At 42.3% G+C, this 22,500-nt stretch overlaps 1 protein-coding gene across 1 annotated transcript in view; it reads left to right on the top strand.

Annotated features, from left to right (window-relative positions):
• Positions 1 to 22,500, top strand: part of LOC307024818 (glutamate receptor ionotropic, delta-1-like) — a 558,994-nt gene that overhangs the window by 465,396 nt on the left and 71,098 nt on the right. The window contains 2 exon segments of the mRNA XM_079659241.1: positions 10,852 to 10,905; positions 21,234 to 21,407. Of these exon segments, the coding sequence (XP_079515367.1) occupies positions 10,852 to 10,905; positions 21,234 to 21,407 (228 nt within the window).

Genomic DNA, 22,500 nt, shown 5'->3' with positions numbered 1-22,500 from the left:
CAAACATGTGTTGTTATTGGTGTTAGTTCTTTAAATGTGTGTTTGTTTGTGTGTTTGTGTTTGCTCCATCGTGCATGCCTTTATCCAGATATCGGTCAGGGAGATATTTGTTATTCTATTGATCGGTTTATCGTGCCCTGCAGCCTCCCAGCATGCAGTGGGTGCAGGTGTTGTTTAATTTAGCACATAAGAGAGGATTCAACATTGATCCAAGAAACAGTTGAATAGCAGCAATAATTACACAGAGATCAATGAGGTGTTCACTCTCAGTAGCACTTTGATTTGATATGTGTGTGTTCACTCTCAGTAACACTTTGATTTGATATGTGTGTGTTCACTCTCAGTAGCACTTTGATTTGATATGTGTGTGTTCACTCTCAGTAGCACTTTGATTTGATATGTGTGTGTTCACTCTCAGTAGCACTTTGATTTGATATGTGTGTGTTCACTCTCAGTAGCACTTTGATTTGATATGTGTGTGTTCACTCTCAGTAGCACTTTGATTTGATATGTATGTGTTCACTCTCAGTAGCACTTTGATTTGATATGTGTGTGTTCACTCTCAGTAGCACTTTGATTTGATATGTGTGTGTTCACTCTCTCACTTTGATTTGATATGTGTGTGTTCACTCTCTCACTTTGATTTGATATGTGTGTGTTCACTCTCTCAGTAGCACTTTGATTTGATGTATGTGTGTTCACTCTCTCCACGCTGCTGTCACGCTGATCAGAGAGGCATTTACTCTCAGACACACTGAAGCAGGAAGAGGGTGAAGGGAAGCTCACTTCTATATTTGGTGTAATAATATATATTGATTGCCAAGAATCCTTGGTGTCCTGGTTGCACAGAATTTGCAGAAATCTGGTTTAAAAGACAAAATGTAAATGTTATTTTCATTAAAGGTGGGGTGGGTAAGTTTGAGAAACCGGCTCGAGATACACTTGTTGTTATATTCCATGGAATGCTCTTAACATCCAGATAGCAATGAATATCTGAAGTGCTTTGACAAAAGATCCATTAAATAATCTCATCAGGTGAAGCCGTAGCGCTGTAAAAAGCACGACCAATCATCTGAGCCGGCTAAAATAACTGGATGGTCTACCTGCCTGTCAGCCTTCCATCTGTGCACAAACTTATCTCGTGCCCTCATTGGTCATGTGCGCGTTCGTGTGTGTTGGAGGAGGGGCTCTGTGAGGAAGTGGCAGATTTTCCCGGTTGTGTATTTTCAAATTCTAGCGCACTCCAGCCGGTTTCTCCAAAATGACCTACCCCACCTTTAAGTTAAGTTAGACTTTTTGTGGTTAGCGATATTAGTTTCAATCTCTCACAGTTTATATCAATGGTTCCACTAAGATTTGACCATCAAAACCGTAAATAAAGTAGTTTTCCTCAAATACACAAGTCTACAGTCTCATGAAGTATTAAGGATTTATAGCGGCAAAAATATTTACTCTCAGAAAAATTGATGCAGGAAAACTCTCTCTATTTCCATCAGGAGAGACTTGCTTTTATGAATATGAATACACAGATGAATGTAATGGTGTTTGAAATTCAAACTAGTTGTTTTTGTGGAAACTGGATTGTTTAAAAATCTTTAAAATGTAGTAATTTTATCGCTTTTTGGGACGTATGTTGGTTTTAACCCAAGCTCCTTTCTGACATTGATGTGATATGAATATCATTTTCAATCGTGTTGTGACATAAAGCCATTTAGAAATGCAAGAAACTTCAGATCCTTAGAGACTTTTCGATTGGGAAACGTTTGACGGTGAGCTGTGATTGGTTTGTGGGAACAGAAGGTGATCGCTGATTGGAGGGGTGAGCGTAGTAAGAAGGTAACATGTGATTTAAAGATGGTCTTCCTGACAAGACTCAGAAGTTTACTGCAAGAAAACCATATCTGATAAAACACTGCGCCACGAGCTCAATAAAGCAACTTCATCTGGAAGCTCTGGTATTTGTCTTTGTGATGTAGCATCCCTAACGTCACACACTGCACCTGCATGTCCTAAATATAGATGTGCATTTGTTACGATGACTTTGATCAAAACGTTGCGAGAGGTTAGCATGCTGATGGAGCAACAAGACACTCAGCTTTCTGGTCATTAGGAAACTGCAGATATCTGTGGATTAAAGACTCCATGAGGGAAACCAGTCAGACATGTTCTCCATCTTATGATCCTGTTTTCTCATAATCATTGAGACAGTTTGTGTCCTGGAGACGTGATGTTACGGTGTGTGAATGAAGCAGGACCCACATGCAGATGTAAACTGAAAAACTCCTTTATTTCAAGGCTTAACTGAACAAAGACTGAGCAGAACACTCACCGCAGAACAAGTCATAACACGAGACGAACCGACCAAGACAGACAGAAAACCCAGAACTTAAATACACAAAAGACTAATCACACAACGAGACACAGGTGAGGAGGGAGGAGGAAACACAGGGACACCAGGTGAGGAGGGAGGAGGAAACACAGGGACACCAGGTGAGGAGGGAGGAGGAAACACAGGGACACCAGGTGAGGAGGGAGGAGGAAACACAGGGACACCAGGTGAGGAGGGAGGAGGAAACACAGGGACACCAGGTGAGGAGGGAGGAGGAAACACAGGGACACCAGGTGAGGAGGGAGGAGGAAACACAGGGACACCAGGTGAGGAGGGAGGAGGAAACACAGGGACACCAGGTGAGGAGGGAGGAGGAAACACAGGGACACCAGGTGAGGAGGGAGGAGGAAACACAGGGACACCAGGTGAGGAGGGAGGAGGAAACACAGGGACACCAGGTGAGGAGGGAGGAGGAAACACAGGGACACCAGGTGAGGAGGGAGGAGGAAACACAGGGACACCAGGTGAGGAGGGAGGAGGAAACACAGGGACACCAGGTGAGGAGGGAGGAGGAAACACAGGGACACCAGGTGAGGAGGGAGGAGGAAACACAGGGACACCAGGTGAACACACTCAGATAACTAGACACAGCAGATCTCTGGACTTCTCTCAAGTGAAAACACTTTGACTTCTTTAACTTATTTTTGGAGCAGCTCTTTTTCCGGTGAAGTCGCATGATGTCGCTTTAAGAAGCTGTTTTAAAAAGCTTTGATCCGTCCTCAGATGTCCTCCCGTCTTCTGTCCTCTCGTCTTCTGTCTTCTCGTCTTCTGTCCTCTCGTCTTCTGTCCTCTCGTCTTCTTGTCTTCTGTCCTCTCATCTTCTGCCCTCTCGTCTTCTGTCCTCTCGTCTTCTGTCCTCTCGTCTTCTGTCCTCTCATCTTCTGTCCTCTCGTCTTCTTGTCTTCTGTCTTCTCGTCTTCTGCCCTCTCGTCTTCTGTCCTCGTCTTCTGTCTTCTCGTCCTCTCGTCTTATGTCCTCTCGTCTTCTGTCTTCTCGTCTTCTGTCCTCTCGTCTTCTGTCCTCCCGTCTTCTGTCCTCTCGTCTTCTGTCCTCTCATCTTCTTGTCTTCTGTCCTCTCGTCTTCTGTCTTCTCGTCTTCTGTCATCTCGTCTTCTGTCCTCTCGTCCTCTCGTCTTCTGTCCTCTCGTCTTCTGTCCTCTCGTCTTCTGTCCTCTCGTCTTCTGTCCTCTCGTATTCTGTCTTCTCGTATTCTGTCCTCTCGTCTTTTGTCTTCTCGTCTTCTGTCCTCTCGTCTTCCGTCTTCTCGTCTTCTGTCCTCTCGTCTTCTGTCTTCTGTCTTCTCGTCTTCTGCCCTCTCGTCTTCTGTCCTCTCGTCTTCTGTCTTCTCGTCCTCTCGTCTTCTGTCTTATGTCCTCTCGTCTTCTGTCCTCTCGTCTTCTGTCCTCTCATCTTCTTGTCTTCTGTCCTCTCATCTTCTGTCTTCTCGTCTTCTGTCCTCTCGTCTTCTGTCCTATCGTCCTCTCGTCTTCTGTCCTCTCGTCTTCTTTCCTCTCGTCTTCTGTCCTCTCGTCTTCTGTCTTCTGTCCTCTCGTCTTCTGTCCTCCCGTCTTCTGTCCTCTCGTCTTCTGTCCTCTCGTCTTCTGTCTTCTCGTCTTCTGTCCTCTCGTCTTCTGTCTTCTCGTCTTCTGTCCTCTCGTCTTCTGTCTTCTGTCTTGTCATCTTCTGTCCTCTCGTCTTCTGTCCTCTTGTCCTCTGTCTTCTGTCCTCTCGTCGTATGTCCTCCCGTCTTCTGTCTTCTTGTCTTCTGTCCTCTCGTCTTCAGTCCTCTAATCTTCTGTCCTCTCGTCTTCTGTCCTCTCGTCTTCTGTCTTCTGTCCTCTCATCTTCTGTCCTCCCGTCTTCTGTCCTCTCGTCTTCTGTCCTCTCGTCTTCTGTCCTCTCGTCTTCTGTCTTCTCGTCTTCTGTCTTCTCATCTTCTGTCCTCCCGTCTTCTGTCCTCTCGTCTTCTGTCCTCTAGTGAATACCAGCTCTCTATCTCCACTCAGTCCTTTCTTCTCAGCTGAGTTCAGATGTTGCAGATGTTGCAGACACCTCTCTCTTCAGATCCGTCCTCCAGCTCTTCCCGAGGCGTTTCGGGGGGAATGTATTCCCGTCAACGTGTCCTCAGATCGCCTCGGGGTCCTCTCAGAGTGAGATGATCTGGATATCTCCACAGGGAGGAACCAGGAGACAGCCACTTCAGAAACACTTCCTTATGACAGGAAGAAGCTGCTATTCTTTACAGCTTCCAGAAGATGCACTTCAGTTCTCCTCACTGTGATTTGATTAGATTTATTTCAAAGTGTGAACAATAATACAAAAATATAACATGAGAATTATTCTAACATTAAGCAGAGTCAAATTAATAAACACAAAGCGATATACAAACAAATGATCTACCTCACACCTTCAAAGGGATGTGTTTCACACTGAATCACCTTTCTCACAAAAACTACAATATTAACATTTATATTATTTTTTTCCTTTTTTTAATAAAGAAATACATTTGTTATTGAAAAACAAACAAACAAAACATAAAACCATAAATAAATAAACAAACAAATACATAACAGAGGTAAATGATGAACTCCTACTTCTGGTGTTTCCACGCATTGTTTTTTTATTCTCGTGGCGTTTCCTCTTCAAAGTTCACAGAGAACCAGAAGCTCACCTGCACTTTCTCTCATTTGAAGTGTTCTGTTCAAAAGGTGCTTTTTTCTGAAATGAGGTTTCAAGCCAAGAATACTAAGAAGTGTGCGTCTGCCTTTCAGCCCGACGAGAGCTGGCTCTGGGAGGCATATGTCTTTATTTGGAAAGTCAGGAAGTCAAATGGACCATAATCTATCTAACCCTGACTCTATGACCGCCATTAGCTTTTAACTCACGGCCACACGGCAGCGTGCGTGCTTCAACGGAGACGCTTCCCGTTCGCTTTGAATGGCGTGACGGAAGCGCCAGCCAATCAAATCATATACCAGTACAAGCTCTAGCCAATCAGACCGCGTGCTTGTGTCTCCTGGGCGGGAGATTCATGTGATTGGTTGTTGGTCGAACGCCAGACATGCCCACCGTCAAGCTTCAACGCACGCACCGTAAAGATTACAACTTAAAAAAGACGTGTTGGGCTTCAGAGAAATGGGAAATAAAAACACCTGCAAAGAAATAATGTTTCTATGCAACAAATTAATTTCTAATGTCGTTGCAAATTTAGGAAAAATATAAAAAAATGTATAATTAATTATTTAATACATCAACAAAATTGCCAAAGATTGACAGATTACATTGAAATGATATGACATGTCCTTAGACGTTGTTAATATAATGTGTATAATAATATATACAAAGAGCTGCATATGGAGTACTTGATGAGACCTCATTTCTACTAGAGTAACATTTTTAATTCAGGACTTATATTGTCTTATTTAAACGTCATTGTATTTCTACTTAAGTAAAGTGTACTTCTTCCACCACTGCCCAAGGGATAGCTGTGTGGTGGCGTTTTAATCCTTGTCTACATGTTAATATCCCCCTCTATAGGGGTTGTGGGTTTTGACGCGCCTCTCTTTGTTTCCAAACCAATGAGCTGAGAACGTGGTTGAGTCAGATGAGCTTTATTCGTTAGTCCAGACGGCGTAGGAACAGCAGGACACATTTCTTCTCTTCATACTAAATAAATGTTAACAGTCTCCAAAAGAACAAGAAGAACCCGGTCAAAAGACTTTTCCGTTTCCCCGTCTCATCTCCATCAGCTGTTTCCTATCAATCTACCATATATAGGCACATAGCCATGCACGTGATACTGACATAACAAATAATAAGAGAGACTTAAATTAATACGTTTGAAAACATGACTCACAAAAATACCTTTAGACGTTGAGTTTAATCTAATTTATATTATCATCAAGCCTAACTATCAGACAATAATAACTCAAGCTGTGACTTGAATTGAACCAATTGGACAACTCATATTTCTGATTGTTCATGAATGCAGCATGTAACCTCAGTGGGCACAGGGGAACACATTTTCTTTGTGACGGACAAATCTGAAGAAATCGACGTTGTTTCGAGACTTCATTTTGTCCGTTCAGCAAAAACTCCTGAAATCTGGAGCGCTAACGTCCGCTAATATGTGAAGCGTCCCCTGAAGCTCAATAACGTATATTTGGGTACGTTACCTTCTTAAGATAAAGACTGGGAACTGGAGCTATTGGATCAAACTCTTTTGATTCACTCAACCTCTCTATCGTCACAGACATCATTCTCACAATGTTTGCTGTGTTCATATAAAATATTACGAAAGGAGTCTCTCTGTGTTCTGAGACACACTCCTGGTGCTGCTTCACGCTCTGTGTAAAGTAGAGTTGTAGTCATAACATAAAATAACAAGGTCCATAAGTTCTGCTAGTTGAGTCTGAACACCACTCAGTACATTGATTCTCTTTATTTAGTATGTAAGGATTAGTTCCTGTCTCCTGCTCCTCACACACAGACACACACACACACACACACACACACACACACACACACACACACACACACACACACACACACACACACACACACACACACACACACACACACACACACACACACACACACACACACACACACACACACATCAATACTCATGTTGGTGCCTGCAGGGCGGACATATCATTGTCTCTGCCCACAGAAGCAGAACATCAACCAGAATGAAATGGAGCTGCATGATAATGTTATTTAACATTACACGATTACATGTGTGTGTGTGTGTGTGTGTGTGTGTGTGTGTGTGTGTGTGTGTGTGTGTGTGTGTGTGTGTGTGTGTGTGTGTGTGTGTGTGTTCCTGTAGTTAGGTTATGATGACAGGTGTAAGATATCCACGAAGAAGAAGAAAACATGTGAAGTTTGTTATCAGAGCGACGCTGTGGCCTTAACACCGAGTTAACCTGTGTGTGTGTGTGTGTGTGTGTGTGTGTGTGTGTGTGTGTGTGTGTGTGTGTGTGTGTGTGTGTGTGTGTGTGTGTGTGTGTGTGTGTGTGTGTGTGTGTGTGTGTGTGTGTGTGTGTGTGTGTGTGTGTGTCTACCATATGTTCCCTGCTGTCTGTTCTCATACATCTTGTTTAATTGTTGTTGTCTCCACACAGCTTCAGATGATGATGAGTTACGTTGTTAATTTCTGCTCCACATGCTTCACACACACACCTGTTCACACACACACATGTTCACACACACATGTTCACACACACATGTTCACACACACCTGTTCACACACACACACACACACACACACACACACACACACATGTTCACACACACATGTTCACACACACATGTTCACACACACATGTATCATGATTTAGAAAGGTGGACCCACAGGTGGAGAACATTACAGCTGATTGTTTTAGATCAACATGAATCCAGGATTGTTCTGATGAAACCGACCGGCGGCTGCTCTGTGGTTTCTGATGGAACTCGTTAACACTCTTTGATTAAAGCCTGTTATAGAACGGACAAGTCAAATCAAGCAATCTGATTGGTTCTTAGCCGTGATATACTGAGCGTATACCACGGGTAGAATTGTAAGTTACTTTTCACAACAAGCCAGTATCCCTCCGCGTCTGAGACAAACAGTATACCGTTGGACTGAAAAGCAAACTGCCTGCTGTTGCTGGCCTCCTAAAAGTCTTAAAGTAACAACTTTCCCCATACTTTGTCTATTCTCATCGATATGCATCAGGATGACTTCCCGTTGAACGGTCTCATCTCATCGATATGCATCAGGATGACTTCCCGTTGAACGGTCTCATCTCATCGATATGCATCAGGATGACTTCCCGTTGAATTCCCTGTTTGTGTGCAGAATAAAGCATTGAACGTGCGATCCTGTATCATCTGTCCAGCGCTGCATGTTATTAGTCTCATCTGTCGGAGCAGACGAGCCTCGGGCGCTTTATGAGTGCAGAAAGCTTTTGTTGCTCGACATGTTGCCGGGACGACCGATCACAAGAACAGCTTGGTTTCAGGGAGGTGAACTGTTCAAACCCTCATCAGACAAAGAGACGAAGCAGCAAACGCACCATGTTCTGAGAGGAAACGATCTGCAGAGCGTCTCCTTAACCCTTAGGAAACCAGCCTGGCCTCTTTGGAGTCCTTTAGTGTCTCTTTGGAGTCCTTAGTGTCTCTTTGGAGTCATTTAGTGTCTCTTTGGAGTCCTTAGTGTCTCTTTGGAGTCCTTTAGTGTCTCTTTGGAGTCCTTAGTGTCTCTTTGGAGTCATTTAGTGTCTCTTTGGAGTCATTAGTGTCTCTTTGGAGTCCTTTAGTGTCTCTCTGGAGTCCTTAGTGTCTCTCTGGAGTCCTTTAGTGTCTCTTTGGAGTACTTAGTGTCTCTTTGGAGTCCTTTAGCATCTCTTTGGAGTCCTTAGCATCTCTTTGGAGTCATTTAGTGTCTCTTTGGAGTCCTTAGTGTCTCTTTGGAGTCCTTTAGCATCTCTTTGGAGTCCTTTAGTGTCTCTTTGGAGTCCTTAGTGTCTCTTTGGAGTCCCTAGTGTCTCTTTGGAGTCCTTTAGCATCTCTTTGGAGTCCTTTAGTATCTCTCTGTAGTCCCTAGTGTCTCTTTGGAGTCCTTTAGTGTCTCTTTGGAGTCCCTAGTGTCTCTATGGAGTCCTTTAGTGTCTCTTTGGAGTCCTTTAGCATCTCTTTGGAGTCCTTTAGCATCTCTTTGGAGTCCTTTAGTGTCTCTTTGGAGTCCTTAGTGTCTCTTTGGAGTCCCTAGTGTCTCTTTGGAGTCCTTTAGCATCTCTTTGGAGTCCTTTAGTATCTCTCTGTAGTCCCTAGTGTCTCTTTGGAGTCCTTTAGTGTCTCTTTGGAGTCCCTAGTGTCTCTATGGAGTCCTTTAGTGTCTCTTTGGAGTCCTTTAGCATCTCTTTGGAGTCCTTTAGTGTCTCTTTGGAGTCCTTAGTGTCTCTTTGGAGTCCTGAGTGTCTCTTTGGAGTCCTTTAGCATCTCTTTGGAGTCCTTAGTGTCTCTTTGGAGTCCTTTAGTGTCTCTTTGGAGTCCTTTAGCATCTCTTTGGAGTCCTTTAGCATCTCTTTGGAGTTCTTTAGTGTCTCTTTGGAGTCCTTAGTGTCTCTTTGGAGTCTTTAATGTCTCTCTGGAGTCCTTTAGTGTCTCTTTGGAGTCCTTAGTGTCTCTTTGGAGTCCTTTAGCATCTCTTTGGAGTCATTAGTGTCTCTTTGGAGTCCTTAGTGTCTCTTTGGAGTCCCTAGTGTCTCTTTGGAGTCCTTTAGCATCTCTTTGGAGTCCTTTAGTATCTCTCTGTAGTCCCTAGTGTCTCTTTGGAGTCCTTTAGTGTCTCTTCGGAGTCCCTAGTGTCTCTATGGAGTCCTTTAGTGTCTCTTTGGAGTCCTTTAGCATCTCTTTGGAGTCCTTTAGCATCTCTTTGGAGTCCTGAGTGTCTCTTTGGAGTCCTTTAGTGTCTCTTTGGAGTCCTTAGTGTCTCTTTGGAGTCCTTTAGCATCTCTTTGGAGTCCTTAGTGTCTCTTTGGAGTCCTTTAGCATCTCTTTGGAGTCCTTTAGCATCTCTTTGGAGTTCTTTAGTGTCTCTTTGGAGTCCTTAGTGTCTCTTTGGAGTCTTTAATGTCTCTCTGGAGTCATTTAGTGTCTCTTTGGAGTCCTTTAGTGTCTCTTTGGAGTCCTTAGTGTCTCTATGGAGTCCTTTAGCATCTCTTTGGAGTCCTTTAGCATCTCTTTGGAGTCCTTTAGTGTCTCTTTGGAGTCCTTTAGCATCTCTTTGGAGTCCTTTAGTGTCTCTTTGGAGTCCTTAGTGTCTCTTTGGAGTTCTTTAGCATCTCTTTGGAGTCCTTTAGCATCTCTTTGGAGTCCTTTAGCATCTCTATAGAGTCCTTTAGTGTCTCTCTGGAGTCCTTTAGCATCTCTTTGGAGTCCTTTAGCATCTCTATGGAGTCCTTTAGTGTCTCTCTGGAGTCCTTTAGTGTCTCTTTGGAGTCCTTTAGCATCTCTTTGGAGTCCTTTAGCATCTCTATGGAGTCCTTTAGCATCTCTTTGTAGTCCCTTAGTGTCTCTCTGTAGTTCTTTACTGTCTCTTTGGAGTCCTTAGTGTCTCTTTGGAGTCCTTTAGCATCTCTTTGGAGTCCTTAGCATCTCTTTGTAGTCCCTTAGTGTCTCTCTGTAGTCCTTAGTGTCTCTCTGTAGTTCTTTAGTGTCTCTCTGTAGTCCTTAGTGTCTCTCTGTAGTCCTTAGTGTCTCTTTGGAGTCCTTTAGCGTCAGACAAAGGGGAAGCACGAGAGGGACAAAGAGACGAAGCAACAAACACCACATCATGTTCTGAGAGGAAACGATCTGCAGAGCGTCTTATTAACCTGTCTGTCTGTCTCTCTGTCTGTCCCTCTCTCTGTCTGTCCCTCTCTCTGTCTCTCTGTCTGTCTCTCTCTCTGTCTCTCTCTCTGTCTGTCTCTCTGCAGGCGGTGGAGACGAACCTGGCCTCCAAAGACAGTCACTGGGTGTTCGTGAACGAGGTAAGACATCCTGTGACCCTGAACTGTCAAACATGAAGCTATTTCAATTTTGTGTCGTCCAATAAGGCTCAATGCTCAAGGCTCAAGGCTCAAGGCTCAAGGTTCAAGGCTCAAGGCTCAAGGCTCAAGGCTCAAGGCTCAAGGCTCAAGGCTCAAGGCTCAAGACTCAAGGCTCAATGCTCAAGGCTCAAGGCTCAAGGTTCAAGGTTCAAGGTTCAATGTTCTTTATTCGTTCTACGAACATAGCTACAGAGCAGTTATGACAATGACAATCTTCGGTCACAGGCTTCTCCAACACAATAACACAGATACACAGAAAAATATAGTGCACGTAAATATTAAAAAGTAAATACAAAAAGAAAAATAGTTTTAAAAAAGTGAAATAAGATTCTAGATGCAAGCTATTGGAATGATGTATTAGATAATAGATAGATCATTACTACGTAGCAGATGAATGTTATGGATGTTGTTTCAAAGTCCAGGTGTTTAACAGTCTTCTGGCCTGTGGGATGAACTGTCTCTGAGTCTGGTGGTTTTGGTCCGGATGCTGCGGTACCGCCTGCCAGACGGCAGCAGACAGGACAGTTGGCTGGGGGGATGGGGGCTTTGATAATCCTGAGGGCTTTCTTCCTGAGCCGCTGGGAGCAGAGGTCCTCCATGGAGGGCAGCTCCGTCCTGGTGATGTTCTCTGCAGGCTGATGGAAGTCCCATCTTATGTTTTTTAGATTTTGCAGCCAAAAAATCCTTTATCAAGATAGCAACAAACTTATAACTTATAATATATAAGTAAGGGTTAACCAATGTTTTTATATCATGAACACTTAGAACACCTTTAGACTGCATTAAAGTTGCATTGAATTGCATCTTTTTGATAAGTTGCAATTTAGAATCACATTTTATTTAAAAAAATGTTTGATCTTTTATAGGACATTTAAAAGTTATGTATCTCATTTTTTAATTTATGATTGTTTCCCCCCAAGATGAATGAGGTTCTTCTGATTGGGAATAATATAGTTGAATGACTCTGAGTCTCCTGATGCTCCCATTAGAATCAACAAGACGCCGCACAGTGCTCTCATTGTTCTTCTGAAATGAAAGCAGCTCATTTATCAAGAAACACAAGAAACCTGTTTGATCGGAAACTCTGTCTTTCTGCCAGAAAGCTGAGAGCGAGCGACTCGAGGGACTCTGATCAGTTGTTCTAATTAAAGCCTCACAGTGTAATTAGTTAAATGATGACTTTGATAGAAAGCAGAGTTTTTTTTTAATGGACTTTAAAACAGGATCTGAATGAAACGGTTTGCTCTGAAAACACATGCAGATCGCTACTGAAGACGTGTTGAATATGAAATATGATTTAACAACCTTTAAAGTCTCTGAATGCTCTGTGGACGTGTCAGTGTGGGGGACTTATCACAGCAGAGCTTTCTATCACCCACTCATTTCAGTTTCACCTCCAGCAGAGACAGAGCCTCCGGAGAAGCCTCTCAGTTCCCAGATAAGAGCCTTTTCCTGCCTTCATTTCACAACAAAAACAAACGGAAATGCTCTGGAAGTCATCTGGCTTTTTAACGCGTTGTATTGAAAGTCAATGTGGAAACACTGCTGCTCAGAATCTGCTGGACATAGAGCAGAAAAGCCTCAGTATGTCTGGTGTCCTGTCGTCTGCACATTGCTTCACAGATTTAGTTTGTGATGCACGATGTCGAGTCCGCAACATAAGCTGTGTTTGATTTAAAGAACATTTGAACTCCAGAATAAAGCCTGAAGGTCGTCCTCTCAGTTTGGTTTAGAAGCATCCATAAAACCACCTGAAACCAAAAGGGCTATTTCCACAGGACAAACTGTGGGTAGCAGAGAGTCCAACAAAACACAAGTGAACGTTTGATTTCCTGCAAGCTGGGAAAAACGCATCGAAAAATCTTCTTTATACGTTTGTTTAACGAGGTTGGACCCTCATGTGATCTAGTGAATACACTGGACCATAAATATGTTGAATCATTTCTTCAAAGCACCAAACTCTGAACATTAGACTAAATATTGCAGTTCCTCTCCTAATTGTCATGCAAAATGTCTTCTAATATTAATTATCAAATAAAAGCTACATGCTAATCGACTCAAAACCGATTTATCGACTAAATTCATCCACAATCATTACATTACATTTAGCTATTTGCTACGGGAGGGGGAACTGAGACTGTCTCTGCAGGGATAGAGAGGTAGAAGCTGGTGGGTTGAGGTGAAGGAGTGTGGCATCATTACATTTAGCTGAGGCTTTTTTTAAGTCCATTCGACCAACAAAATACAAACGAGAGGAAAACAGAATCATATAAGTTCATCAGGTTTCATAGAGCCAAACATTTCAAGTGCTACTCAACTGGCTTTAGATAAGCCAGCCCTTTATTAGTATATAAGTGCTTTGTTAGTAATTATATCTCTGGAAGTGGAGTCCAAAGAGATGAGTTTTCAGTCTGAAGAAGATGTGTAAGCTTTCTGCTGTCCTGATTTCAATGGGGAGCTCATTCCACCATTTTGGAGCCAGGATAGCAAACCCACGTGTTTCTGCTGATGGGAACTTGGGTCCCCCTCGCAGTGCGGGTGCAGCGAGCTGATTGGCTGATGCAGAGCGAAATCTCCCTAGAAATTTAATAAAATTAACAATAAAAGCCAAAAGGTTTGCATTAATGGTGCTTGCTCAGTTTATGAACAACTAAATAACATCATTTTAATGTAAGGAAATGTCTCAACGTTCCGCCTCCTGCTTTTAAAACGTCTTTGTTGGTAAGAAAAGATCCACGGTTTAAATGACTTTTGTTGTTCTTGCTCTGATGAATAAAGAAAACAAGCAATTTAAACCAAAATGAACTTGATGAATTATAATTAGGACCTTTCACTTTTTAAATTGAGCAAATAATCAGCAGAATAAGCGCTAATGAGAATATCATGTCTGCAGACCGGGAGCTAAATGAAGAAGAAGGAGGGGAAGTGAGCCGCGCCGCTCACTGGGCTTTATAAATAAATGACACAACAAATAGCCCGACTCTAATAATGAGGATTACACTGCAGCAGCTTGTTAGCAGATGTTTTAGTTTCATAAACGTATCCACAGTTTGAATTTAGATATTAAAAATAGCATGTATTAAAAGTTAAAGATTGAATTGATTTTTTAAAAACAAGGGACAGTGTTACACACTCACACACTCACACACTCGCATTAATCAACTTATTAAAAACATGTAAAAGTCCTCAAATGAGCCAAAAGGCTAGTTTTCACTGATAGTCCCTTTGCCACATGGTGATAGACATCCTACAAGCAATCATACAAATACCACAACATTGTTATACAATATTTACAATCGACGACATCACTGAATACAGATAAGAGCAAGTCATGATAATAAATAAAACATTTACAATACGCACTCAATTCCAAGTTAAAGATGCACAAACCTCTATTTTTACCTAAAACTGAAACGTAAACTGGGACCAAAAGTGTTTATTTGTGTTTTTAAGATGCAAAAGGGTTCCAGTGTAATCAATATTAAGGGGCCCCAGGATGTTTAAAGAGCATTTTAACCTCATTGAAAAATAATATTATAATTTGAAACAGATCTGGTGACACTCTTGTTACTGAGATTTATTCATTTTGATTAAAGAAATGATGTGTTTGTTGATCATAAACGCCCTAAAGTCTACAAACCTGTTAAAGAATCAAAGTGGAAATATGTGTAAGTGCTAACACCTGCTTGTGCAAAGGTAAAGAACAATATCAGCTATTAATAGCGTGTTTTCCTGCATTTAAAGCATAGCCTCTAATTATATATATATATAGGCTGTAACCTTGAATATCTCCACGATGCATTCAAAGACCTATCAGACAGTTCATCCAAAGTTGGAGTTTTCCATACTTAGAGCTCATACAGTCCTAAATCTTCAGTCTCTCAGCAACTTAAAGCCTGTTTTTCCATTGAAACCGCATAGAGGCTCCAATTATGGAGGGGAAACGCTGAACATTAAATATCTCAACGATGCATTCAAAGACCTATCAGACAGTTCATCCAAAGTTGGAGTTTTCCATACTTAGAGCTCATACAGTCCTAAATCTTCAGTCTGTCAGCGACTTAAAGCCTGTTTTTCCATTGAAACCGCATAGAGGCTCCAATTATGGAGGGGAAACGCTGTACATTAAATATCTCCACGATGCATTCAAAGACCTATCAGACAGTTCATCCAAAGTTGGAGTTTTCCATACTTAGAGCTCATATAAGTAAGTAAGTAAGTACAACTTTATTTATACAGCACCCTTCTCAACACGGATGAACAAAGTGCTTTACAGTACACAGGACACAATTCAAAGAACAACCATAACATGTAAACTCTAACTCTCCTCCTCCGGTGACCCAAAGGCCTGTCGGAAGAGGTGGGTCTTTAGCTGCCCCTTAAAAATCTTTACTGAGGCAGAGGGTCTTAGCTTCTGGGGGAGTTAGTTCCAAAGCCTTGGGGCCTCCGCCTCAAAGGCACGGTCCCCCTTTAGCCTGGTTCGGGGCACCCTTAGGAGGCCTTGCTCAGAGGACCTCAGGGCCCGGGCTGTGCTGTGAGGGTGGAGGTGGATCAGGTCGTTGATGTAGGCGGGGCTTGGCCATGGACAGCTCTACACGTGAAGACCAGTACCTTGCATTGGGTTCTGAGATGGAGAGGCAGCCAGGGCAGGGCGGAAAGGATCGGGGTGATGTGGCATGTGTTTTTGGACCGAGTGAGCTCTCTGGCTGCAGCATGTTGGACCTGTTGGTTCAAGGATGTCTTGTCCTAAAACTTAAACATCTAAAATAAATATACACATTTTTAAACTTCACTGTGATGTTTGGTAGTTGAACAGAAACCTTATCCTTATATTTGATGTAATTGAATCACAAATGCCTACAAATCTTACAATAATCAAAGTGTGTTTATGTGTAAGTGCTAACACCTGCGTTTGCAAACATAGAGGAGTCAATCAAATATTTATAGCGTATTTTCCACATTGAACGCCTGCATATACGGCTCTAATTATATATATAGGCTGTAACCTTACATATCTCAACGATGCATTCAAAGACCTATCAGACAGTTCTTCCAACGTTGGAGTTTTTGATACTTAGAGCTCATACAGTCCTAAAACTTACAATATAACATCAATATTCTGCATGTTTAAACTTCACTGTGGTGTTTGGTAGTTGCACAGAAACCTTATCCTTATATTTTATGTAGTTGAATCAGAAATGCCTAAAAATCGACAGACTTTGTTGAAGCACCAAAGTAGTGCTAACACCTGCTTGTGCAAACATAAAGGAGCCTATCAGCAACTCGTAGCGTATTTTACGCATTGAACGCCTGCATAAATAGGCTCTGATTATTCACTCAAAAGGCTGTTACGTTAAACACCTCCATGGTGCATTCAAGGACCAGGAAATGACCCCTGGAAACACAAAGAAAATACTCTTTTTTACAACCTCGTCACACATGCTTTTCCAATCAGTGTGTCTTTGTTCGCTCCGACGTCCGTTTGTTCTGCGGTTGTATTTAAAAAAATGGTGTAAATGTAAAACAAAAGATAATCAGTTGGCGTTGGAGATGAAAACGGATCTAACTGTTAACGACACCACTTCCTCTCTTTGAAATGTAAATGAGACGCTTTGAGAACAGAGAGGTATCGACAGGTAAATCCATCAGAGCCTTGTTTCTCCTTATCGCTCAATCAGAGCTAACGCTAACGGCTCGTTAGACCGCAGGTAACGAGAGCCGGGGATTAGAAAGAAAAGCAATCACTGATGAACTGGTGCCTACACATGGAGTCCAGACCGGGTTCATCTCCTTCATTAGAATAAAGAGCAGCATATTGATCAAAGGAAGCCTCATTGTGCTTGAATTATATATGTTTTAGGAATCAAGCGTCAACAAGGAACCATGGAGTTCTAGTTTCACAATTTGTTCTCAAACAAGGTGTGTTTTGGTCTATTTTTGAACTAGTGTTTTATTAAGGAATCAGTCATAATGGAGGTTTAGGATCAGCTGTTATTAGCAAGAGAACAGTTGGCATTGTGGGTAATACAGGCAGCAGGTTTTAGCGATGATAGCTGTATTTATGTTGCGTCAATTCTGTTATTTCATTTCGATATGATAATACTTTTATGGTCGGATCGAGTCTGAAATGTATCTTGCATCACAGCAGCTCCATTTGTAGCATCAACAAGAACAGATATCAAGACACAATACAAGAGCAACCAATAACCAAACATCACGATCCCTGAGAGAAGAAGGAAGTCTTACGTTAGGAGAAAAGATGAATTCCAACATGCTAACTATTAGCATTTAGCTGAAGTACAGCTTTACAAGAATGACAGTGTGACTAAAATGGCCGCTCTACATCAGATATACGTAACAACTTGGTAAATCTAGGTTAAAGTCTGTTAGTAGTTAGTAGTGTTTGTAAGTTATTCATCCAACAACAAGTGAATGGCTGGTTCGTTGCATCAAAATCACAGTTTGGCTTGAAATGCCTACGTCATTTCAAATAAAAATAAAACCTTGACTTTCTATTTCTCACCGGAAACAAACTCAAATAGCGGCAGAAAATCTTACGTTAGGGTAAAAGATGAATTCCAACATGCTAACTATTAGCATTTAGCTAATGCAGGCATGACAGTGTAGAACAGTCGAGTCTATAAATGGCCGCCCTCCATAAGATAAACCCAGGAAACACAGAGCATTGGATTTGTTGCAACCATCAGAACAACCATTACATCATGGGGTGGCTAAAGATCTGCGAGTTGTGAAGTCGCTCCTCCATCTTTAATCTATCTCGTCCAGGTGCTTTGGTTTCTCAGAAAGACTTGAGCAGCAGATTTGCAGCTCATCATGTCGTGTTTTCTCACATCTGAAGCCTCATTGCTTCTGAATCAGCTGCAGTGAAGTGCCATCCCGTCTTCCCTAACATTACCTCCTCTTGGAAGTGACATTACACTCTGCCTTGTTTCTCAGAAAATAAGAACCTCTTATCCGACTCTCGTGATCCTCAGCTCCCTCTGAAGTCTGACTGCAGGTCATTACTGGAACATCCATTCAGATCCTCTGCTGCCTCCAGGCTGGGTTTAAAGGTCCCCTGTTATCCTCCTCTTCATCAATATATCACAGGTCTCAAATATATCCAGAGCCTGTCTCTGATTGGCTGAAACACCAAACAGATCATTGCAGCATTACCCATAACCCCCTCTGTTTCAGCCCTGTTTCCAAAGTGCTGATTCTCTGTCTGTTACTTTAGATGAAAATAAGGAGCCCCTCCCCACGCCCCTCTGAGAGACATTTGGTTACAAAGAACTCATTGGAGCTCTAGGAGGAGATTCAGGTGATAAGGGGGGGGGGGGGGGTTACCTTGGTGCTGATTGGCTAATGGTTACACAAGACACAACATCGTTATGACATCATAAAGTGGCCAAAATCTGATCAGCTCAATTTCAGACAGGTTTTTATAGAAATGGATCAAAAAGAGAGAGAATCTCAGAGGGGACACATGTTGATGTAGAAGAGACATGAAGAAGAGGGGACACATGTTGATGTAGAAGAGACATGAAGAAGAGGGGACACATGTTGATGTAGAAGAGACATGGAGAAGAGGGGACACATGTTGATGTAGAAGAGACATGAAGAAGAGGGGACACATGTTGATGTAGAAGAGACATGAAAAAGAGGGGACACATGTTGATGTAGAAGAGACATGGAGAAGAGGGGACACATGTTGATGTAGAAGAGACATGGAGAAGAGGGGACACATGTTGATGTAGAAGAGACATGAAGAAGAGGGGACACATGTTGATGTAGAAGAGACATGGAGAAGAGGGGACACATGTTGATGTAGAAGAGACATCTGAACCCGGGAGGCTGCGCTGAAACAGTCACATAAAAAGGAGTCGCCTATTCTTTATGTGATTTGATTCACAAAACCTCAAGGATCACATCGTCTAATACTGAACATCAAGCAGTTTGAATAGATTTAATATCTATTATGAGGGTAGTTGACTAAATTAACATGACTTCAAGTCACCACCGCTAAGCTAAAGGTGGCTAATGTCTGGCTATAAAGGAACTACAGCACGGTCACATGACTTCACGTCAACACCACTAAACTAAAGTTCAATCAGGAGAGACGTGATGTATGGAATACATGTTTATTATCGGGTCACATTATATAAATGAAACATAATGATGACAGTTTATAACAAGTGAATGAAATGGTGTTTGGCGATTAGGCCCAGGTTTTGTAGGATGTCATTCGGGAAGGGAAGAACCGTTTCCGATGAACCCCCACGGGTCTAGACACTGGTGGTGGTGATAAGTGGTTAGGTCCGGTTGGAAGGGAGAAGGTTGGGCTTGGCCCTGAGTTGGAAGCAGGAGGCGAAGGGGTGGAGGAGGGTTGCGCGTTGACACCTGGAAGACAGCTGATGGAAAAGGGGAGATCATATATAGAGGGATTAACAGGTGCGATGATTAGGCTTGTGAACGGAGGGAAGTGATAGGTTAGCTGAGGAGTGGGGAGTGGCGCTCCCTATCCTTTAGTGAAGGGAGCGAGTATTGCCATGACGCGCAATACGAGTGATAGGTCTTCCTGCCTGAACTTGCGCTGAGCTTCATGTGGCTAATGTTGGGCTTGATGACATTCAGTTGTCTCATTTAGACACTTAGCAACCAATGTTTTTAAATCCACCATTGAATTCACCACAAAACAATAAAATCTCTTCAGCTTGAATATGAGTCACTGGATTGACTCTCTCAGCTTAGCATTAGCAAGTAGACGCTAGATAGTAGGGATGTGTCTTCAAATGGAAATTAAGACAGAGTGCAGGTCACTTTTCTTTATATATTCTCAATTCAGAAATGAACATTAAACGGTTATTTTTGTTGAAAAGACCTTTAAAAACCTTTCAAACATTGTTTTTATAAGGAATATCTTCCATGCTAAATATTCTGATGCTCTTCACATTGCTGTGTTTGTTGTGCCTCCGGTCTGTTAGATCTCAGTCCCTGGTCCATTTTAAAATTCAGAAATATATTATTTAAACCTGTTTTGCACACTATATGCCTCTCTGGAAGAACGATGTTAGAGGACTGATGCTCACATTTTGAGGAATAAACTCAAGAAACACGTCTCTGCAAACACCGGAGACAGATCGTTAACGTCTTGGCGGTAATTACAGGACCTGGAATCACACTTTGTTTTGACTTTAAACCTTTTAACCTGACAGATTTATAGGTTTTTAAAACGAGCTGCAAATCCTTGTGACTTGTGTTTACCGCTTCTGTCTCATTGTTGTATTGGATAGAGGGACATTAAATACAGGAATCAAACAAAGTGTACTTTTTCTATTATGGTAAAGAAAACAAACATTAGACGAGTCTTTGTTTAACTCTAATTATGTTTGGTCGTGTAAAGGACAAGCAGTTAATTTCATCCTCAGATAATTGTAATGCTGCTCGTGTTAGATTCAGGTTATCTATAATTACACCCTGGGAAATAATTGGGTTTCTCAATTCAACATAAGTGAAGGAAACTATTTAATGGCGTCTGTTGACATATATTTTCTTGTGTCAGAAAACTGCTCTTAATTAATTTTTGCAAAGGATGTAAACATAATTTACTTCATCAGGTGCTGTGTTGATGTCAGGGTGAAATGCGCTCTTACACTTAACTTGTGGCACAACTCTTAACAAATCTGGTTTCATCAGGAAGTTGGTATCGTGGAAAACAGAAATCACTCAACCTCTTCTGATTAACGCGTAATAAATGAGGTAATCAGATTCCTTTATTCGTCCCACAGGGGAGTAGTAGTAGTAGTAGTAGTAGTAGTAAAAGAATAGAGTCTTTACTGGAGGTTGTGATACGAGATACAACATACTGTGTTTCCAAAGCAAAGAAACAATCACCGGGAAACAAAGGGAGGACATGTGCAACAAACACATGAGGAAGACTGACTATCAAAAGAAAACCCCAGAACTAAACTAAACATAAAACATGAACGTGAATAAAAGTGAAACTTGACAAAAATTTCACACAGTTGTCGGCGCACAAAAAAAAGCAAAGATGAACTAAATAAAACACTATGAGATAAAGGGCATGCACGTACTATTATAACCGTAAATTAGAAGTTATTCCGTTAAGTATAACATGTAGAATGTAATGTGGTAGAAGCTAGATATCAGAGGTAACATTAAATATTGCACAGAGCTACGTTACAGGATTAAAATGTACATTTAATCATATGATAACATTGATGATGTCTTTGTCCCGCCTCCTGCAGGAAATCAGTGACACGGAGATCCTGGAGCTTACCCACAGTGCACTGGGGCGGATGACGGTGATCCGGCAGATCTTCCCGCTGTGGCGCGACAGCAGCACCCGCTGTATGAGGCGCAACCATCGGATATCCTCCCTGCTGTGCGACCCGCAGGAGGGATACATGCAGAACCTGGAGGTACAGCACTTTAAACATTACATTTTACTGATGCTTTCATCCAAAGAGACGAGGAACAAGTTGAGGTCAATGGATGGACGGACGGATGGACTGATTGATGAATGGATGGACGGATTGGTGGGTAATCTATAAAAGACCAATGTACTTAGAGATAGAGTTATATATGTTACAAATGTTACAAATGCAGTGTTTGTTTTCTGTGGGGTAGTAATGGTCAAGATGAGAGACTTCATTGTATTTTAAAAATGATAAAAGGATATATCAATCTACTTTGGTAGAGATAAACTTAATTTAGGTTGGTTGGTTGGTTGGTTGGTTGTAAGGTTGGTTGGTTGGTTGGTTGGTTGGTTGGTTGGTTGGTTGGTTGGTTGGACGGACGGACGGTTGGTTGGTTAGTTGTAAGGTTGGTTGGGTGGTTGGTTGGTTAGTTGGTTGGTTGTAAGGTTGGTTGGTTGGTTGGTTGGTTGGTTGTAAGGTTGGTTGGGTGGGTGGTTGGTTGGTTGGTTGGTTGGTTGGTTGGTTGGTTGGTTGGTTGGTTGGTTGGTTGGTTGTAAGGTTGGTTGGTTGTAAGGTTGGTTGGTTGGTTGGTTGGTTGGTTGGTTGGTTGGTTGGTTGGACGAACGGTTGGTTGGTTGGTTGGTTGTAAGGTTGGTTGGGTGGTTGGTTGGTTGGTTGTAAGGTTGGTTGGTTGGTTGGTTGGTTGGTTGGTTGGTTGGTTGGTTGGTTGGTTGTAAGGTTGGTTGGTTGTAAGGTTGGTTGGTTGGTTGGTTGGTTGGTTGGTTGGTTGGTTGGTTGGTTGGACGAACGGTTGGTTGGTTGGTTGTAAGGTTGGTTGGGTGGTTGGTTGGTTGGTTGTAAGGTTGGTTGGTTGGTTGGTTGGTTGGTTGGTTGGTTAGTTGGTTGTAAGGTTGGTTGGGTGGTTGGTTGGTTGGTTGGTTGGGTGGTTGGTTGGTTGGTTGGTTGGTTGGTTGTAAGGTTGGTTGGTTGGTTGGTTGGTTGGTTGGTTGGTTGGTTGGTTGGTTGGTTGGTTGTAAGGTTGGTTGGTTGGTTGGTTGGTTGGTTGGTTGGTTGGTTGGTTGGTTGGTTGGTTGGT

This window comes from Notothenia rossii (assembly GCF_949606895.1).
Source record: "Notothenia rossii genome assembly, chromosome: 11".
NCBI classification, from domain to species: domain Eukaryota; kingdom Metazoa; phylum Chordata; class Actinopteri; order Perciformes; family Nototheniidae; genus Notothenia; species Notothenia rossii.
Note: the sequence above shows the minus strand (reverse complement) of the source record. Positions and strands in the feature narration are given on the sequence as shown.